Source organism: Bubalus kerabau, chromosome 17, assembly GCF_029407905.1.
Source record: "Bubalus kerabau isolate K-KA32 ecotype Philippines breed swamp buffalo chromosome 17, PCC_UOA_SB_1v2, whole genome shotgun sequence".
Lineage (NCBI taxonomy): Eukaryota > Metazoa > Chordata > Mammalia > Artiodactyla > Bovidae > Bubalus > Bubalus kerabau.
Window position 1 is genome coordinate 42493275 of NC_073640.1, and position 15111 is coordinate 42508385.

Consider the following 15111-nt stretch of genomic DNA (forward strand, 5'->3'; position numbering starts at 1 on the left):
AATTATTAGGGAATGATTTAGCACCTCCTTCCTAAAATTGGTATATCTAAGTGGAATAGTAATGGAAGACAGTGATTTTATTCTCTTATATGCTTTTATTTGTTAGTATAAATATTTTGTTGTTATTTTATTGTGCTTGAATCTTAAAGCCTTCATAAATAAGCGGTATAAAATTTAGGACTCTAGAAGGGACATAAAATCATCTGATTGTCATTGACTGTGCCTTTTGCATTTAATGGTGTGAGACAAAGCTGTTTAAAAGGGCCAAGCTGTTTTCCAGGATCATGTGCTGCTAATGATGGCTAAAGGCCAAAGCCAGTCCTTTCTCTTAAAGAATGTGTGGGCTGCTCTTGTTCAGAAAGATTACATAAATATTAAATAAAATATCCCTGCAGATTAGGAAAAAATTGTTTTCCTCAACTGTAGCATGGGAAGAATTAGTTGAAATCTTTTCTTATTAAGTACCTAAATTATGATATTCAATTCCAACAAGTAGTAGTTATGGTTCCTTTGCGGGGATGGGGGAGAGTAACTGAAATCAGTCTTTGAATGTCCCTTTCTTTACTGTCAACAAGCTAGGGCCATCTTTTCTTTAGTAGAGACTGGCTAACAGAGAGACTTAACTAAGATACTAAGTAACTTTCAAATGATTTTCTTGATTTCAGTAGAGGTTGAATGGAGAAAGTATAGGTATTATTAAAAGTAGCAGCAGATTTAAAGCATCTGCAATATATGTATCTTTCACCTGCATAGTGTTTTTATAAAACCTTTTGGTTTTCTTACTCAGAAGAACAATGATCACTGACAGAGTCTTTATTTTTTAACTTTGCAAAGCTGCAGGTAAATTATATTTAGCAAAATTGGTAAGCTCGTGTTAACAGATGGTCTGGTTGAAAAAAGTTGTTGTCCACTTATTTGGTAATATATGACCAAAGAGACAGGTGAGTTAGAAGTTCTCATTAATGCAGTAGTATAAATTGGACAGCCCTAAGCAATTAATAACTAATAAATCTGATAATCAGATCTATACCTCCTTTCTTTTTTCATGTAGGTGAATTGGTTGACAAGGTTCTTTTGTTTGTAAGATTGGTTGTCCTGACTTTAATTGAAATAAATCTTCTTTTGTCCTTTTATGTTTTTTTTTTTTTTGTAGGCAGCACTTTGTGCTGTTCATGTCATCAGGAAGGTTCCTGAACTTATGGAGATGTTTTTACCAGCAACAAAAAATTTGTTGAATGAAAAGAACCATGGTAATGTGATTTGGATGCACTCATGAAGTACTGAGGGAGAAGGAGAAAGACAATAGTCTTCAGGCAGTCTTGGCCTCTGTCTCACACAGTGGACTCAGCTTTCTGCTGTGCTTGGACACCTTTTCCAGGAAGGGCCAATGGGTTGAATTTCTCTTCTACTCTCAAATACTAGCTTTGTAATTAGAGATTGATTCCTTTATAGTAAGCTTGTTTTTCATTTCTGGTCCCCTTTTATTATATCAAAAATACTATATTAACTAATACTCAGTGTAATTGCAAATGATCCTAGCCTTGATTTTCATGTGTGAAACCTTTTGACTTCTTGGCTATTTCTTTATCTCTTTGCCATTGTAGTGTAAGATTTGTGAAACTCTTTGTAGGTTACTTGTAACAGGAATTTGTAATGGGTACTCAGACATATAAAACTTATGAGGAATTAGATGGAATGTATGTGGCTGTTCTTTACTGAACATTTTATTCTTGTTTTGAATTTAATGAAACAGATTCTGAGTGAAGAAAATTCTTGTGTCCTAAATGCTAAGAAAAAAAGTGGTAACATGTATTTAATTTGATCAATGCAGTCCTCTGCCTAGAAGATTCAGAATATACTTGTTGAATAAATGAATGTCTAGGGCACATATTTAGTGTTAAGTATGTGCTTCTTTTCACTCACTCTTGAACAAGCAAATTTACTTTGTCATTCATGCCTATATTTTGTCTGGAAATTTAAAGTCTTAGTAAGATTTTTCTTCTTGAAATATCTTTCAAAAATCAGCTAAGAGCTTAGTAAATTTGGAGCAGGTGATATCCAGTTTATGTTGACTGAGCATGTCTTTATGGATATTCTCAAATGGAGAGGCTTGTACATTGGATGTCATTTGTAAGCAATTATTTTGGCCACGTAACTTTAGAATATTCTGATTTGACAGATCATCTGTGTTAAATCAGCAGGTATCTATGAATACCTTCTTTGTATTCAGCTCAATGCTTAGATTCTTGGGAGATTAAAAAACAAATGTAGCAGCTACCTTTTTGGAATTGACCTTCAGAACTGAAAGCCCTGTGCTATGAAACTGAAGAATACAGCCTCATTTTTTAGTTTTCACCGGCTCTTTTCTTTCAGGTGTCCTTCACACTTCTGTAGTTCTCCTCACAGAAATGTGTGAGCGAAGCCCAGACATGCTTGCACATTTCAGAAAGGTAGGTGCCATTCTGTATATCTAAGCCTCTCTTGATTGAAAATGGTTTTCCTAAAGGACATGATTTTCTCACTTAGGAATTTTCTTTTGAAGGAAAGGTATGGAACTGAGTAAAGGACTTAACCAACCCTTCTGTGTGGTAGGAAGTCAGCTTTAGGCATAGAACTGACAGTAGTACAGTGTTTCCCCTTTCATAATAGAAGTCTTTTCTCCTTGGCAGACACGCCGATCTCTCATGTGCTTTATCTACTGTTTTCACATTGAAATTAGGAAGTGTAACCTGAGGTCGAATTACAAGCAGGAATTGTGTGTGTGTGTGTGCGTGTGCGTGTGTTTTAAGGCAGGTGATTTCTTTTTTTTTTTTTTACCCTCTTAAGGTGAAAACTGCAAACTGAGATTTGATATTACCTTTACCTAACAGAGAGTCCCCCTCTGTTCATTTTGTGCTGTGGTGACTCCAGTGGTGGATGTCTCTAGCTTTCTGAAGTCCCTCCCTCCCTTTCTTAGAGCATTCTAGAATGGAGATTTTTGTTTTTTTCCACTTACGTTCAGAAGGCACTAGTAAGCAGGACTCAGAGAAAGACTGTTTTTTGGATAATTACATGCATTCAGTTCCTTTTATAGGATGCTGACCACTTCATATATTGGGTTTACTTTGTACTTTAGATCTAATGAAGCTCTAATAGCAGCTCTTCGGGCGGTGTGGCCGGGGGGAGCTTTTTTTTCCTCCTTAGATGATCATGTCTTGATTAAAATATTATAAATATAGTATGAGGCCCGTATCTGTCCCTAATGCTTGCTTTGTATGTTTTGTTCCTGTTGTCTGTTTGGAATCCTGCTGTATGTTAGAATGAAAAGGTAAGAATTAACCCTCATTTAGATGGTGCATGCTGGCATTAGGTCCTTAGTAGCTTTTGTGTATCCATCCACAAATGTGGCTTAAAAAATATACTAATGCTGAATCTGTGCTTAATACTGTGTTATTTGTCATAGCATTTTTGGCTAACTCCTTAGTCCAGATTTGGTCTTGTCACTTAAACTCCTGATTCCACAGTCAGCCTTGGATTTCAGTTGCAGCCTTTCCTGATTTTTAAGCCTCCTTCTCTGCCTTTCCTTTATCTTCACCTGAGAAACTTTGAGCAGTTTCCCAGTGGCATTGGTGATGGCAGTCTAGAGCAATTTGGAACCAAAACACCAAACACTGCTTCTTTTTGAAGTAGATACACTTTAGAACCGTGTCTGGGTAACCTCATACTTTAAAAAGCTCAGTACTACTTCTGAACTTTAAATTCAGACTTAGAGCTTTAATTTCTTCTTGACTTGCACTCTATCTTGCCTTGAAGTTTTGGAGTGTTAAAAGATTTTTGAGGTAGAGTGGGTGGGCATCAACTGATTTTCATGGCTGCAGCTTTTCCCTTTGTCATTTTATTTTGTTTGTCTCGTCATCAGTTTTAGTAACTTGCTTTTTTGTCTGAAAAATAAAGCTTGGTTCCAAGAATTTGTATGCTGAACACTTAGAGATATTTGTGCTTTTTGTCCCAGGGTGCTCTTATGTGGTGTGAGCTTCGTAGCTGAAGAAAAAAGAATTTTTCCGAGACAGAAACCAGATTTAAAAAAATAATGAAGGATATGTGTAGTACAAAAAAGTAGACTGTTGAGAAGTATGCAAGGCGAACTACTTTTTAGTGCAGAGCTTGGTAACTAGATGGTTCCAGTTTTATTACATTTTAAAGCAGTTTATATAGTTACATTATTCTGACTTCTTATTGAATCTGTCCAGAGTTGAGAGATTTAATGAGGATTCTGTTTAGAATTTACAGGCCATTGTAAGCTTAGATTTGTTTGAATCTTGGAGTTGTCCAAATTAGATTTTTGTTAGGTGACTTAGGAAGTGCTAAATTCTGAAGTGTTATGGCCAAACCTATTCACACAGATTATGTTGTCTTATATTCAGCAGTAGATTTAGTATTGTGTTTTGAGTGCATTCCTTGAGCCCAGCTTGGCTTTTGTTTCAGTCTTGATCCACTTAGAGAAGAATCCAGATTCAATGAGAAAAAGATAATTGAGTTGCAGCAAAGTTGGGGCTGTTCTGATTGCCTCCAAGACAAATAAGATTCAGTTTGCTTTGGATGGTTCTTAATGTTAGGTGATTAGAGTTGTTTATATAGCTAAATTGAGTTTGTAGTTGGAGACTGCAGAGGTTCTTATTGTGGCAAACATTTTGAAATGGGGTTTTGATCTTAAATGATTTCTCAATGAAGTACAATAAATAATAGTATTTAAAGCATTTTTAAGTTCAGCTTGGCAATAAAATTGCCTCTACTGTGTGTCATCAGTCAGTCTAATGGACAGAGTTAAAAAAGAAGGGCATTCTGACCATAAGGAATGTATCATTTCATTAGTAAGATAAGATAGGCAACAAATGTATGATTAGGTGCTGAAATTGAATTTTATCAAAAATTGTGTCATATGAGTTAAGAATAGGACAGAAACAGCATTCATGACCTTGCTTTCTTCCTCAGGAGAAGGAGACAGTTTTTCATGTGTCTTGTCAGTGTTGGAGACTTTTGTATTCCCTGTTGTTTATTGGGAAAGGATATAACTGACAATATAATAAGAAGAGAGAGTTTTGTTTTCTTTATTTGAGATAGTTTGTTTTAAAACTAATTTTCATAAAATTACCAGAGTTTTGGATGTGGTAGCATTTTATATCCATATGTGTTAGATAGATTAAAAATTGAATATGTTTGTGCAGCCTAGGTGTGTCAAGTCCCATAGAAGTCCCCATAGGCATTTGTTTTACTCGGTTCTCTAGGCTTTCTGACCTACTGTTATTTGTAGTATCTTTGCATATATTACTCTGGAGTAAAAATGTCTGTTTTGGTTTTAATTCAGATAGCATACATACTCCTTCTTGAGTTCTGGGCCAGAATACTTCTAAGTTATGTCTATGAAACATCAACAGTATACTAGGATTTTGTATCACTAGAATTTGCTTGGACTCAGACTCTTGAATCTGTTTTTTTCTAAGCCAAGTTAACCTCTGCCTGTTCCTGAGAAATTCTTTGATGTTCACTGTTTTTTGATGCATTTCTCTTCCCTGCAGCTTGTGCCCCAATTAGTTCGTATTCTAAAGAACCTCATCATGTCCGGATATTCACCAGAACATGATGTTTCTGGGATCAGTGACCCCTTTTTGCAGGTGAGCTTAAAAGAAAGTTTAGGATAAATGATATATTTTGGAATGAATTTTTCCTTCCTCTTATGTTTGTGTTGAGTAGTTTTGGTAGTTAATTGATTAAGCTAATTACATTAATAAATGGTGACACAATTCTGTATTAGATTAATAGGATAAAATTATATTTGTAATAGTCAAATCATATACCACATAGAAACGTGATTTTCCAGTGTGCTATAGCTCTGCAGGTAATGGGATCCTTTGACTGTTAAGTGTAGATTGTCTAACAGCTTCATTAAGACATAGAACCATACATAACTGCTCTAAAGATCATGTTTAAAATTCTTCTGTTTGAATTTTGACCATTTCTATTGGGATCTAAGACTTCGTTTAAGTTATTTGAATTTCGTATCAAGCAAAGTTCCTTTGTGCTAGACAGAATTTGTTGATGTTTGTCATATTTTGCACATTAGGTACGAATTTTGCGGTTATTAAGAATTTTAGGACGAAATGATGATGACTCAAGTGAAGCTATGAATGATATATTAGCACAGGTGAGTAGAACAAAACTTGTGTTTTTGTAAACACCCATTTTAGTATAGCAGGGAGCAGATTGATTGTGATTATATGGAGCAATTTTTATTTGTGTTTTCTCATTGGTGGCTGAAAACAATCACAAAATGTCTCTTGTTACCTCTGGATGTTTTTTGGAAACATTGTTTTGTCACGTAACACCTTCTGTGTCTTTTCAGGTTGCCACTAATACGGAGACTAGTAAAAATGTAGGAAATGCTATTCTTTATGAAACCGTTTTGACTATCATGGATATTAAGTCAGAGAGTGGACTGCGAGTAAGTTTTTAATCTTTACTCTCAACATTTTATTTTAAAATAATTGACTTGGAATTTGGAAATTAACTTTAGGAAAGAATGATGCAGAATGTATCATGTTTTGGTACCTAAAGTATCATTCTATCCACTGAAGGATTAATGTTGATTATAATAGAAATTGGAAGATTTTACGTATGTTACAAATACAGATGATGTTGAATGAAGGAACCATTTCAGAATAAGCTTTTGTTTGGAACCGTGATTTGAGTTGGCCTCATTCACTTCAAACAAGATGGCAGCATATTTGAGTTAATCCATTTTTCTTAAATATTTATTTTTATTTAAAAAAATGAACACATAAAGTAAAAAAAATTCAATACAAAATGGTATCAGTTCAGTTCAGTCACTCACATGTGTCCGACTCTTTGCAACCCCGTGGACTGAAGCATGCCAGGCTTCCTTGTCCATCACCAACTCCCGAAACTCATCAAACTCATGTCCATTGAGTTAGTGATGCCATCCAACCATCTCATCTTCTGTCGTCCCCTTCTCCTCCTGTCTTCAGTCTTTCCCAGCATCAGAGTCTTTTCAGATGAGTCAGCTCTTTGCATGAGGTGGTCCAAGTATTGGAGTTTCAGCTTCAGCATCAGTCCTTCCAATGAATATTTAGGACTGATTTCCCTTAGGAATGACTGGTTTGATCTCCTTTCTGTCAAAGGGACTCTCAAGAGTCTTCTCCAACACCACAGTTCAAAAGCATCAATTTTTTGGTGCTCAGCTTTCTTTAAAGTCCAACTCTCGCATCCATATGTGACTACTGGAAAAACCATAGCTTTGACTAGACAGACCTTTGTTGGCAAAGTAATGTCTCTCCTTTTTAATATGCTTTCTAGGTTGGTCATAGCTCTTCTTCCAAGGAGCGAGCAAGCATCTTTTAATTTCATGGCTGCAGTCACCATCTGCAGTGATATTGAAGCCCAGAAAAATAAAATCTCTGTTTCCATCGTTTTTGCATCTGTTTGCCATGAAATGATGGGACCGGATGCCATGATCTTGGTTTTTTGAATGTTGAGTTTTAAGCCAGCCTTGTCACTCTCCTCTTACACTTTCATCAAGAGGCTCTTTATTTTTTCTTTGCTTTCTGCCATAAGGGTGGTATCTGAGATTATTGATATTTCTCTCAACAATCTTGATTCCAGCTTGTGCTTCATCCAGCCCAGCATATCACATGTTATACTCTGCATATAAGTTAAGTAAGCAGTGTGTCAATATACATCCTTGATGTACTCCTTTCCCAGTTTGTAACCAGTCTGTTCCATGTCCGGTTCTAACTGTTGCTTCCTGACCTGCATACAGATTTCTCAGGAGACAAGTCAGGTGGTCTGGTATTCCCATCTCTTGAAGAATTTTCCACAGTTTGTTGTGATGTACACAGTCAAAGGCTTTGGTGTAATCAACAAAGCAGATGTTTTTCTGGAATTCTCTTGCTTTTTTCTATGATCCAGTGGAGGTTGGCAATTTGATCTCTGCTTCCTCTGCCTTTTCTAAATCCAGCTTGAACATCTGGAAGTTCACAGTTCACGTACTATTGAAGCCTGGCTTGGAGAATTTGAGCATTACTTTGCTAGCGTGTGAGATGAGTGCAGTTGTGCAGTAGTTTGAACTTTATTTGGCATTCCTTTTTTTTGGAATTGGAATGAAAACTGATCTTTTCCAGTCCTGTGGCCACTGCTGAGTTTTCCAAATTTGCTGGCATATTGAGTGCAGCACTTTCACAGCATCATCTTTTAGGAATTCCATCACCTTCACTAACTTTGTTTGTAGTGATGCTTCCTAAAGCCCACTTGACTTCACATTCCAGGATGTCTGGCTCTAGTTGAGTGATCACACCATCGTGGTTATCTGGGTCATGAAGATCTTTTTTGTATAGTTCTTCTGTGTTTTCTTGCCACCTCTTCTTAATGTCTTCTGCTTCTGTTAGGTCCATACCGTTTCTGTCCTTTATCAAGCCCATCTTTGCATTAGATGTTCCCTTGGTGTCTCTAATTTTCTTAAAGAGATCTCTAGTCTTTTCCATTCTATTGTTTTCCTCTATTTCTTTGTATTGATCACTGAGGAAGGCTTTCTTGTCTCTCCTTGCTATTCTTTGGAACTCTTCTTTCAAATGGGTATATCTTTCCTTTTCTCCTTTGCCTTTAGTTTCTCTTCTTTTCTCAGCTATTTATAAGGCCTCCTCAGACAACCATTTTGCCTTTTTGCAATTCTTTTTCTCGGGGATGGTCTTGATCACTGCCTCCTGTTCAGTGTCACGAACCTTCGTCCGTAGTTCTTCAGGCACTCTATCAGATCTAATCCCTTGAATCTGTTTGTCACTTCAAGTGTATAATCGTAAGGGATTTGATTTAGGTCATACCTGAATGGTCTAGTGGTTTTCCCTACTTTCTTCAATTTAAGTCTGAATTTGACAATAAGGAGTTCATGATCTGAGCCACAGTCAGCTCCTGGTCTTGGTTTTGCTAACTGTATAGAGCTTCTCCATCTTTGGCTGCAAAGAATATAATCAGTCTGATTTTGGTATTGACCATCTGAGGATGTCAGTGTGTAGAGTCTTCTCTTGTGTTGTTGGAAGAGGGTACTTGCTATGACCAGTGTGTCCTCTTGGCAAAACTGTGTTTGCCTTTGCCCTGCTTCATTCTGTACTGCAAGGCCAAATTTGCCTGTTATTCCAGGTGTTTCTTCATTTCCTACTTTTGCATTCCTAGTCCCCTATGATGAAAAGGACACTTTTTTTGGGTGTTAGCTCTAGAAGGTCTTGTAGGTCTTCACAGAACCGTTCAGCTTCTTCAGCATTAGTAGTTGGGGCATAGGCTTGGATTACTGTGATATTGAATGGTTTGCCTTGGAAACAAACAGAGATCATTCTGTCATTTTTGAGATTGCACCCAAGCATTTCAGACTCTTTTTTGACTATGACAGCTACTACATTTCTTCTAAGAAATTCTTGCCCACAGTAGTAGATATAATGATCATCTGAATTAAATTTGCCCATTTCAGTCCATTTTAGTTCACTGATTTCTAAAATTCGATGTTCACTCTTGCCATCTCCTGTTTGAGCACTTCAAAGAAAATGGTATACAGGGAGGAAAATGTCTGCTTATTGATTTTACGTTTAGACTTAATTCTTCTAGTCAGCAGTTGTTACCATTTTCTAATGTACATTTTGGGATGGTATTCTATTCATATTTAAACATATCTCTATGTGTGTATTTCTTATCTTGCCCACTTTTAAACCTTTTTATTTAAAATAATTTTAGGCTTATAGAAAAGTTTCAAAAATAGTTCAGAGTTCCCATAATACCATTCAGTCAGCCTCCCCTAATGTTAACATCTTGTTTTCCTGTAGTGTAATTATCAAAACTAAGAAATTAATATTGTTTCAGTACCATTAATTGAATTACAGATTTTATTCAGATTTTACCAGTTTTTCTGTTGATGTCCTTTTTCCTTTCCAGCACCAGTCCTTGATCCCATGTTGCATTGATTGTCATGTCTCCTTAACTCCAATCTTGACATTTCCTTCATCTTTCCTTGTCTTCTGTGACAGTTTTGAAGAGCACTGATCAGTTATTTTGCAGAATATTCCTGAATTTGACAGTCTGATATATTCTTATAAAAATTAGTTTGTAGTTACGCTTTTTTGGTGAGACTACCCCAGAAGTGTTGTGCCCTTTACAGTTTCATATCTGGAGGTACATGCTCTTTATTTGTCTCATTACTGGTGATTTTAACCTTGATCTTTTGGGTAAGGTGGTGTCTGCTGTGTCTCTCCACTGTATAATTGTTATTTTTACTCTATGTAATTAAAAATATTTTGGAGGAAACACTTTTGACACTATGCAGATACTCTGTTCTCAGACTTTTGCCAACCAATTTTAGTATCCTTCTGAGGATCTTGTCTTTAACAGTTTTTTGGGTGGTGCTCTAATGATTCTTTTCTATTCTCACTTTTTCTTCTTTAAGTAATTGGAATTCTTTTGTAAGGAAAAACTCTCCTTCAAGTGTTTATTCATTCTTTCAACCACGTATTAATATAATGATTGCTAATCCATTGCTTTGTGAGAAACAAATATACTAACTACACCACAGTATTTGGGTACAGGTCTTTTGACATCTGGGTGGTTCTGCACCTTATGCTTATCATGTTAGATGAAAACATTATGTTGGAGCTAGTTTATATTCACATATATAGAGACCATTCTCATTTTAAAAAAGATTGGTACAATATGCATAACATAAACTCTATCATTTTAACCATCTCTAACTTTGTAGTTCAGTGGCGTTAAGTAAGTACCTTCAGACTGTTGTATAGCCAACACCCACCATTCATCTTCAGAACTTTTTAGTTTCCCAAACTGAAACTGTGTGCCCTTTAAACAATAATTCCCCATTATCCTCTGATCCCAACCCCTGGCAACCACCATTCTACTTTCTGTCTCTATGGATTTGCCTATTCAGGATATTTCACCTAAATGAAATCATATAATATGGGGTGTTTGTGTCTGGCTTATTTCACCTAATATAATATTCTCAGGGTACATACCTGTCATAGCATGTGTCATGATTCATTCTTTTTAATGGTTGTATAACATTCCATTGCATGAATGTGCCATAGTACATTTAGGAAAATTGCTATTAATGAACACTCCTATCATTTGTGATTACAGATAGTGTTGCAGTAGATTTTTGTGCATATGTTCAAGTATATTTGTCAGCTGAATTCCTAGACGTGAAATTGTTGAAGCAGGGGATATATTTTCATTTTGTAGTTTTAATTATTTATTAATTTTTTTGACTGTGTCATGAGGCATGGATTAAACTCGTGCCACCTTCAGTGGGTGCTCGGAGTCCTAACCTAACCATCCAGTGAATACCTTATTTTTATTATTTATAGTTATTGCCAGATTTCCCTCCAGTGAAGTTGTACCAATAGTATTTTCCTGCTAGCAATATAAAAACTTGAAAACATTCTTGCAGCTTTTACTGTTGAAATAGAATATGATTTTAAGAGTTTGCCTTCAGAGGTTTTTTTTGGCTAGTAATCCATAGAAGTGCTGATTAAACGACCACCTTTAAATAGTTTGCACTCATCAGAGGCCAGGAAGTGATCCTTAAACAATATAGATTTTTTATTTTCTTAAATTCTTAACTTGTGCTATTTTTCTGTAGGTCCTAGCCATAAATATCCTGGGTCGTTTCTTATTGAACAATGACAAGAATATCAGGTAAGTAAGCTGAAAAATATTTTGTATCTGGCTATTATAAATTCAGTGTATTCATGAGTGACTTTGCTCAAGATCACACATGTAGAGTGACATGTCTAAAACTTCAACTCAGGATTTTTATTTTTAGTCTAAAGACTGTTTTGATAAGAATTTGAGGATTTGCCTCATGAGTTAACTTTTAGTCCTTATTTATGCTTTACCTTTAGGAATCAGCAAACTTTTTCTGTCTGGGAACAGATGGTCTCTATTATAAACTACATGGGCCTTAGGGTCTCTTTGGCAACTACTCAGCTCTGCCTCTTGGTGTGAAAGCAGCCACAGACTGTTCTGCATTGCAATAAAAATTGATTTACCAAACCGGACAGCAGAGGGCTGTTCTAGGCTTAGTTTGCTGACCCCTCTCAATTAAGAAGAAAAATAGAATATTTCGGTTACAAATCTAGAAGATGTTTATAAACTCCAGCTACTTTTAAAAAGTGAATGAATTTATCAGTGTTATTTTTTTATTCTTTCTTATCATGTTATGATTGAAAAAAAAATGTGGAAATAATCATTATGGTACCCTGAATTATCTTCTCCTTCCAGAAGAATTTTTTATACTTAGATGGTAAATTCAAAGTTTTGTAGGGGCAGTTTTGGTACTGGTATCAAAAGCAGAGAAAATACAAATGATAAAATTTAAATAATTTCCTCTTGCATTTTGGGGCTCAGGCAGCCTGAAAAGGCATACTGTATGCTTATTTTGTTGTGGTATTTGAAAGAGTTTGGAAGAATCGCGTCTATCACTTTTAGAAGTTTAATGGAGTTGGCCATGAATGTAAATCTAAATCCCAGGCTTCTGGTTGCCGCAGTTTTTGATTATAGTGTTGTTTATGGGTTTGCAGCGTTTACATTTTACTAAGTCTGTTGTATCTTTTAAATATTTAACCATGTACGGTTTTCAGTAGTCATTGAACATCATCTTTGTCATTAAGCAGAGAACTATCCTGAATTTCCCGTTTTAATTCTGTTCTTCTGCAACTTTGTTTCATCCAGATATGTAGCTTTGACATCTTTGTTGAAGACTGTGCAGACAGATCACAATGCAGTACAGAGGCACAGAAGCACAATTGTGGACTGTCTAAAAGATTTGGATGTCTCCATAAAACGGTAACAGATAATTGAAAGTTGTGTGCTCCCCCCCCAATCCTCCGTCTGATAACTTTGTAATAGAGTTTTGAGAAGGAGAATGTTGACATTTATGTATTTAGTCATTATTTTGACAGAGTAAATCCTTTTTTCCAAAAGGATTGGCAGGGAGAAATTTAGATCAATGAAAGAGACCAGTAAGGAATACTTAAGTGCACCCTGAAGTTATCCTTGGTTCTTTGTTAAATAAAACAGGTGCAAGTAGGCTGGGCATACGTTTACTCATCAGAGGTACTGTGTTCTGTGTGCTGGAGGATGAAGATACGAAGTGATCCATCGGCTGAGTGTTCTGTCACTATGCTGAGACTCGAATGGCTGACAGCACACATTTTCTCGCAGTACTTATGCCCCAAGATACTAGAGGCAACCTGTTAAAACAGTGCATCTGGGAATGACTTTTAGGCAGCACATAGGACTTAAAAAAAAAAAAACAACTTGGAGTATGGCTGATTAACACTGTTCTGATAGTTCAGGTGAGCAGCAGAGAGACTCAGCCATATATATGCGTGTATCCATTCTCCCCCAAACTTCTCTGCCATCCAGGCTGCCACATAACGTTGATGTGGCATACAGTAGGACCTTGCTGGTTACCATTTTAAAATACAGCAGTATGTACATGTGGGTCCCAAACTCCCTATCTCTTCCCCGATCTTCTCTGCTGGCAACCATAAGTTCATTCTCTGAAGTCTGTTTCTATTTTGTAAATAAGTTTATTTGTATCATTTCTTTTTAGATTCTGCATATAAAGGATGTCATATGATATTTCTCCTCTGTCTAACTTACTTTACTCAGCATATGACTTTGAAAGGCATATATTTTTTTTCCTTGATCAATTAACTCTACTGGTCCTCCTCTTAGAATAACTGTACGTGTTTGTAAAACCTAGTTATAGTAGGCTTCAATGAACTTTTGGTTTACTGTTCAAACCAGAAAAAATTTAATTTGAACTGATCTCTGAAACTATTCACTTAACAAACATTTATTGATAATTGAGTTCCTTTTATTTGTAGAGGACAGGTGTTAAGTGCTTGGGCAAACTAAAAATAAGACCTGGTCTCAGTAATAATGACTTTTATATAAAGCTTTGTGAAGGATTTATAAGCACCCTCTCAGTTGGTTCTCAGAGCAAGCCAGTAAGAGAAACTAGACAATTACTTCTCTCCTCAGTTAACAGATTAAAGTACAGTCCCAGAGGAATCAAATGACTTAACTCTAAAGCTTACTCCTTGAACAAGGCAGTCTTCAGAATAGAAATCAGACTTTCTGACTCCTATTGTGTTGTTTCTCTATCGCTCTTGACTGGGCTTTGCATTTCAAAAGTAAAACCTGGGTCTTTCCACAGGTTGTATAGCAATGGCAGCTAAGACTCTGGAGCCAGAAGGCCTCATTTCAAATCCTAGCTTTGCCCTTAATAAACTTGGTCTGGTTAATTAGTCTTTCTGTGCTTCGGTTGTCTCCATGTACAGTGTAGATACAGGAGCACCCACTTCCAAAGGTTATGTGGGATTAACTGGACTAGCATATGTAAAGCACTTAACCACTGTATACGAATTAGCTATTATTGCATTTCTTAATGCAATCTTAAGGATTGAGTTTTTGTTGCTTGTAGATTAAGATGAAAGTATTTTCAACTTATTAAATTGGTATTTTTGAAAGTAAATTATATGCCATGGTTTGACATTATTGACCAAATATGAAAAGATGAGTGTAGTAACTAGCATATCCATATTTACCTTGGTTGCCAAATTTGATAGGCAGCTATTTGTTGTTGTTGTTCAGTCGCTCAGTCATGTCCAACTCTTTGCAAGCCCATTGCAGCACACTGGGCTGCCCTGACCTTCACTGTCTCCCGGAGTTTGCTCAAACTCATGTCATAGTGATGCTATTATAGAAACTCCTGTTTGCTCTCATACCGCATATCTTTTTTTCCTTTTCATGGCGCTTACTGTCTTTTTTTGTTTTTCTTTCCAGCTTTATTGGTATATAATTGTATGAGTCTAAGATGTGCATCACATTGCTTTGTCACACTTTATTGCAAAATGTAACTCCTGCAGCATATCACATAATTACCATTTCTTTTTTGTGGTGAAAATATTTTAAATCTACTTATTTTAAAATATTTAAAATCTAGCAGCTTTCAAGTTTATTAGTACATCATTATTAATAATAGCCATTATGCTATAC

General features: G+C 36.0%; 1 protein-coding gene and 1 non-coding gene across 3 annotated transcripts in view; both read left to right on the forward strand.

Annotated features, from left to right (window-relative positions):
- AP1G1 (adaptor related protein complex 1 subunit gamma 1) overlaps nucleotides 1–15111 on the forward strand; it is an 81183-nt gene that overhangs the window by 40356 nt on the left and 25716 nt on the right. For both annotated transcript variants that reach the window (XM_055553672.1, XM_055553673.1), the window contains exons 5-11: nucleotides 1154–1250; nucleotides 2374–2450; nucleotides 5556–5651; nucleotides 6101–6181; nucleotides 6380–6478; nucleotides 11684–11739; nucleotides 12775–12888. In XM_055553672.1, the coding sequence (XP_055409647.1) occupies nucleotides 1154–1250; nucleotides 2374–2450; nucleotides 5556–5651; nucleotides 6101–6181; nucleotides 6380–6478; nucleotides 11684–11739; nucleotides 12775–12888 (620 nt within the window). The remainder of the gene's footprint in view (nucleotides 1–1153; nucleotides 1251–2373; nucleotides 2451–5555; nucleotides 5652–6100; nucleotides 6182–6379; nucleotides 6479–11683; nucleotides 11740–12774; nucleotides 12889–15111) is intronic.
- On the forward strand, nucleotides 13170–13255 carry LOC129632625 (small nucleolar RNA SNORD71). Its single transcript, XR_008704615.1, has one exon. It is a non-coding gene; the product is annotated as a small nucleolar RNA SNORD71 (small nucleolar RNA).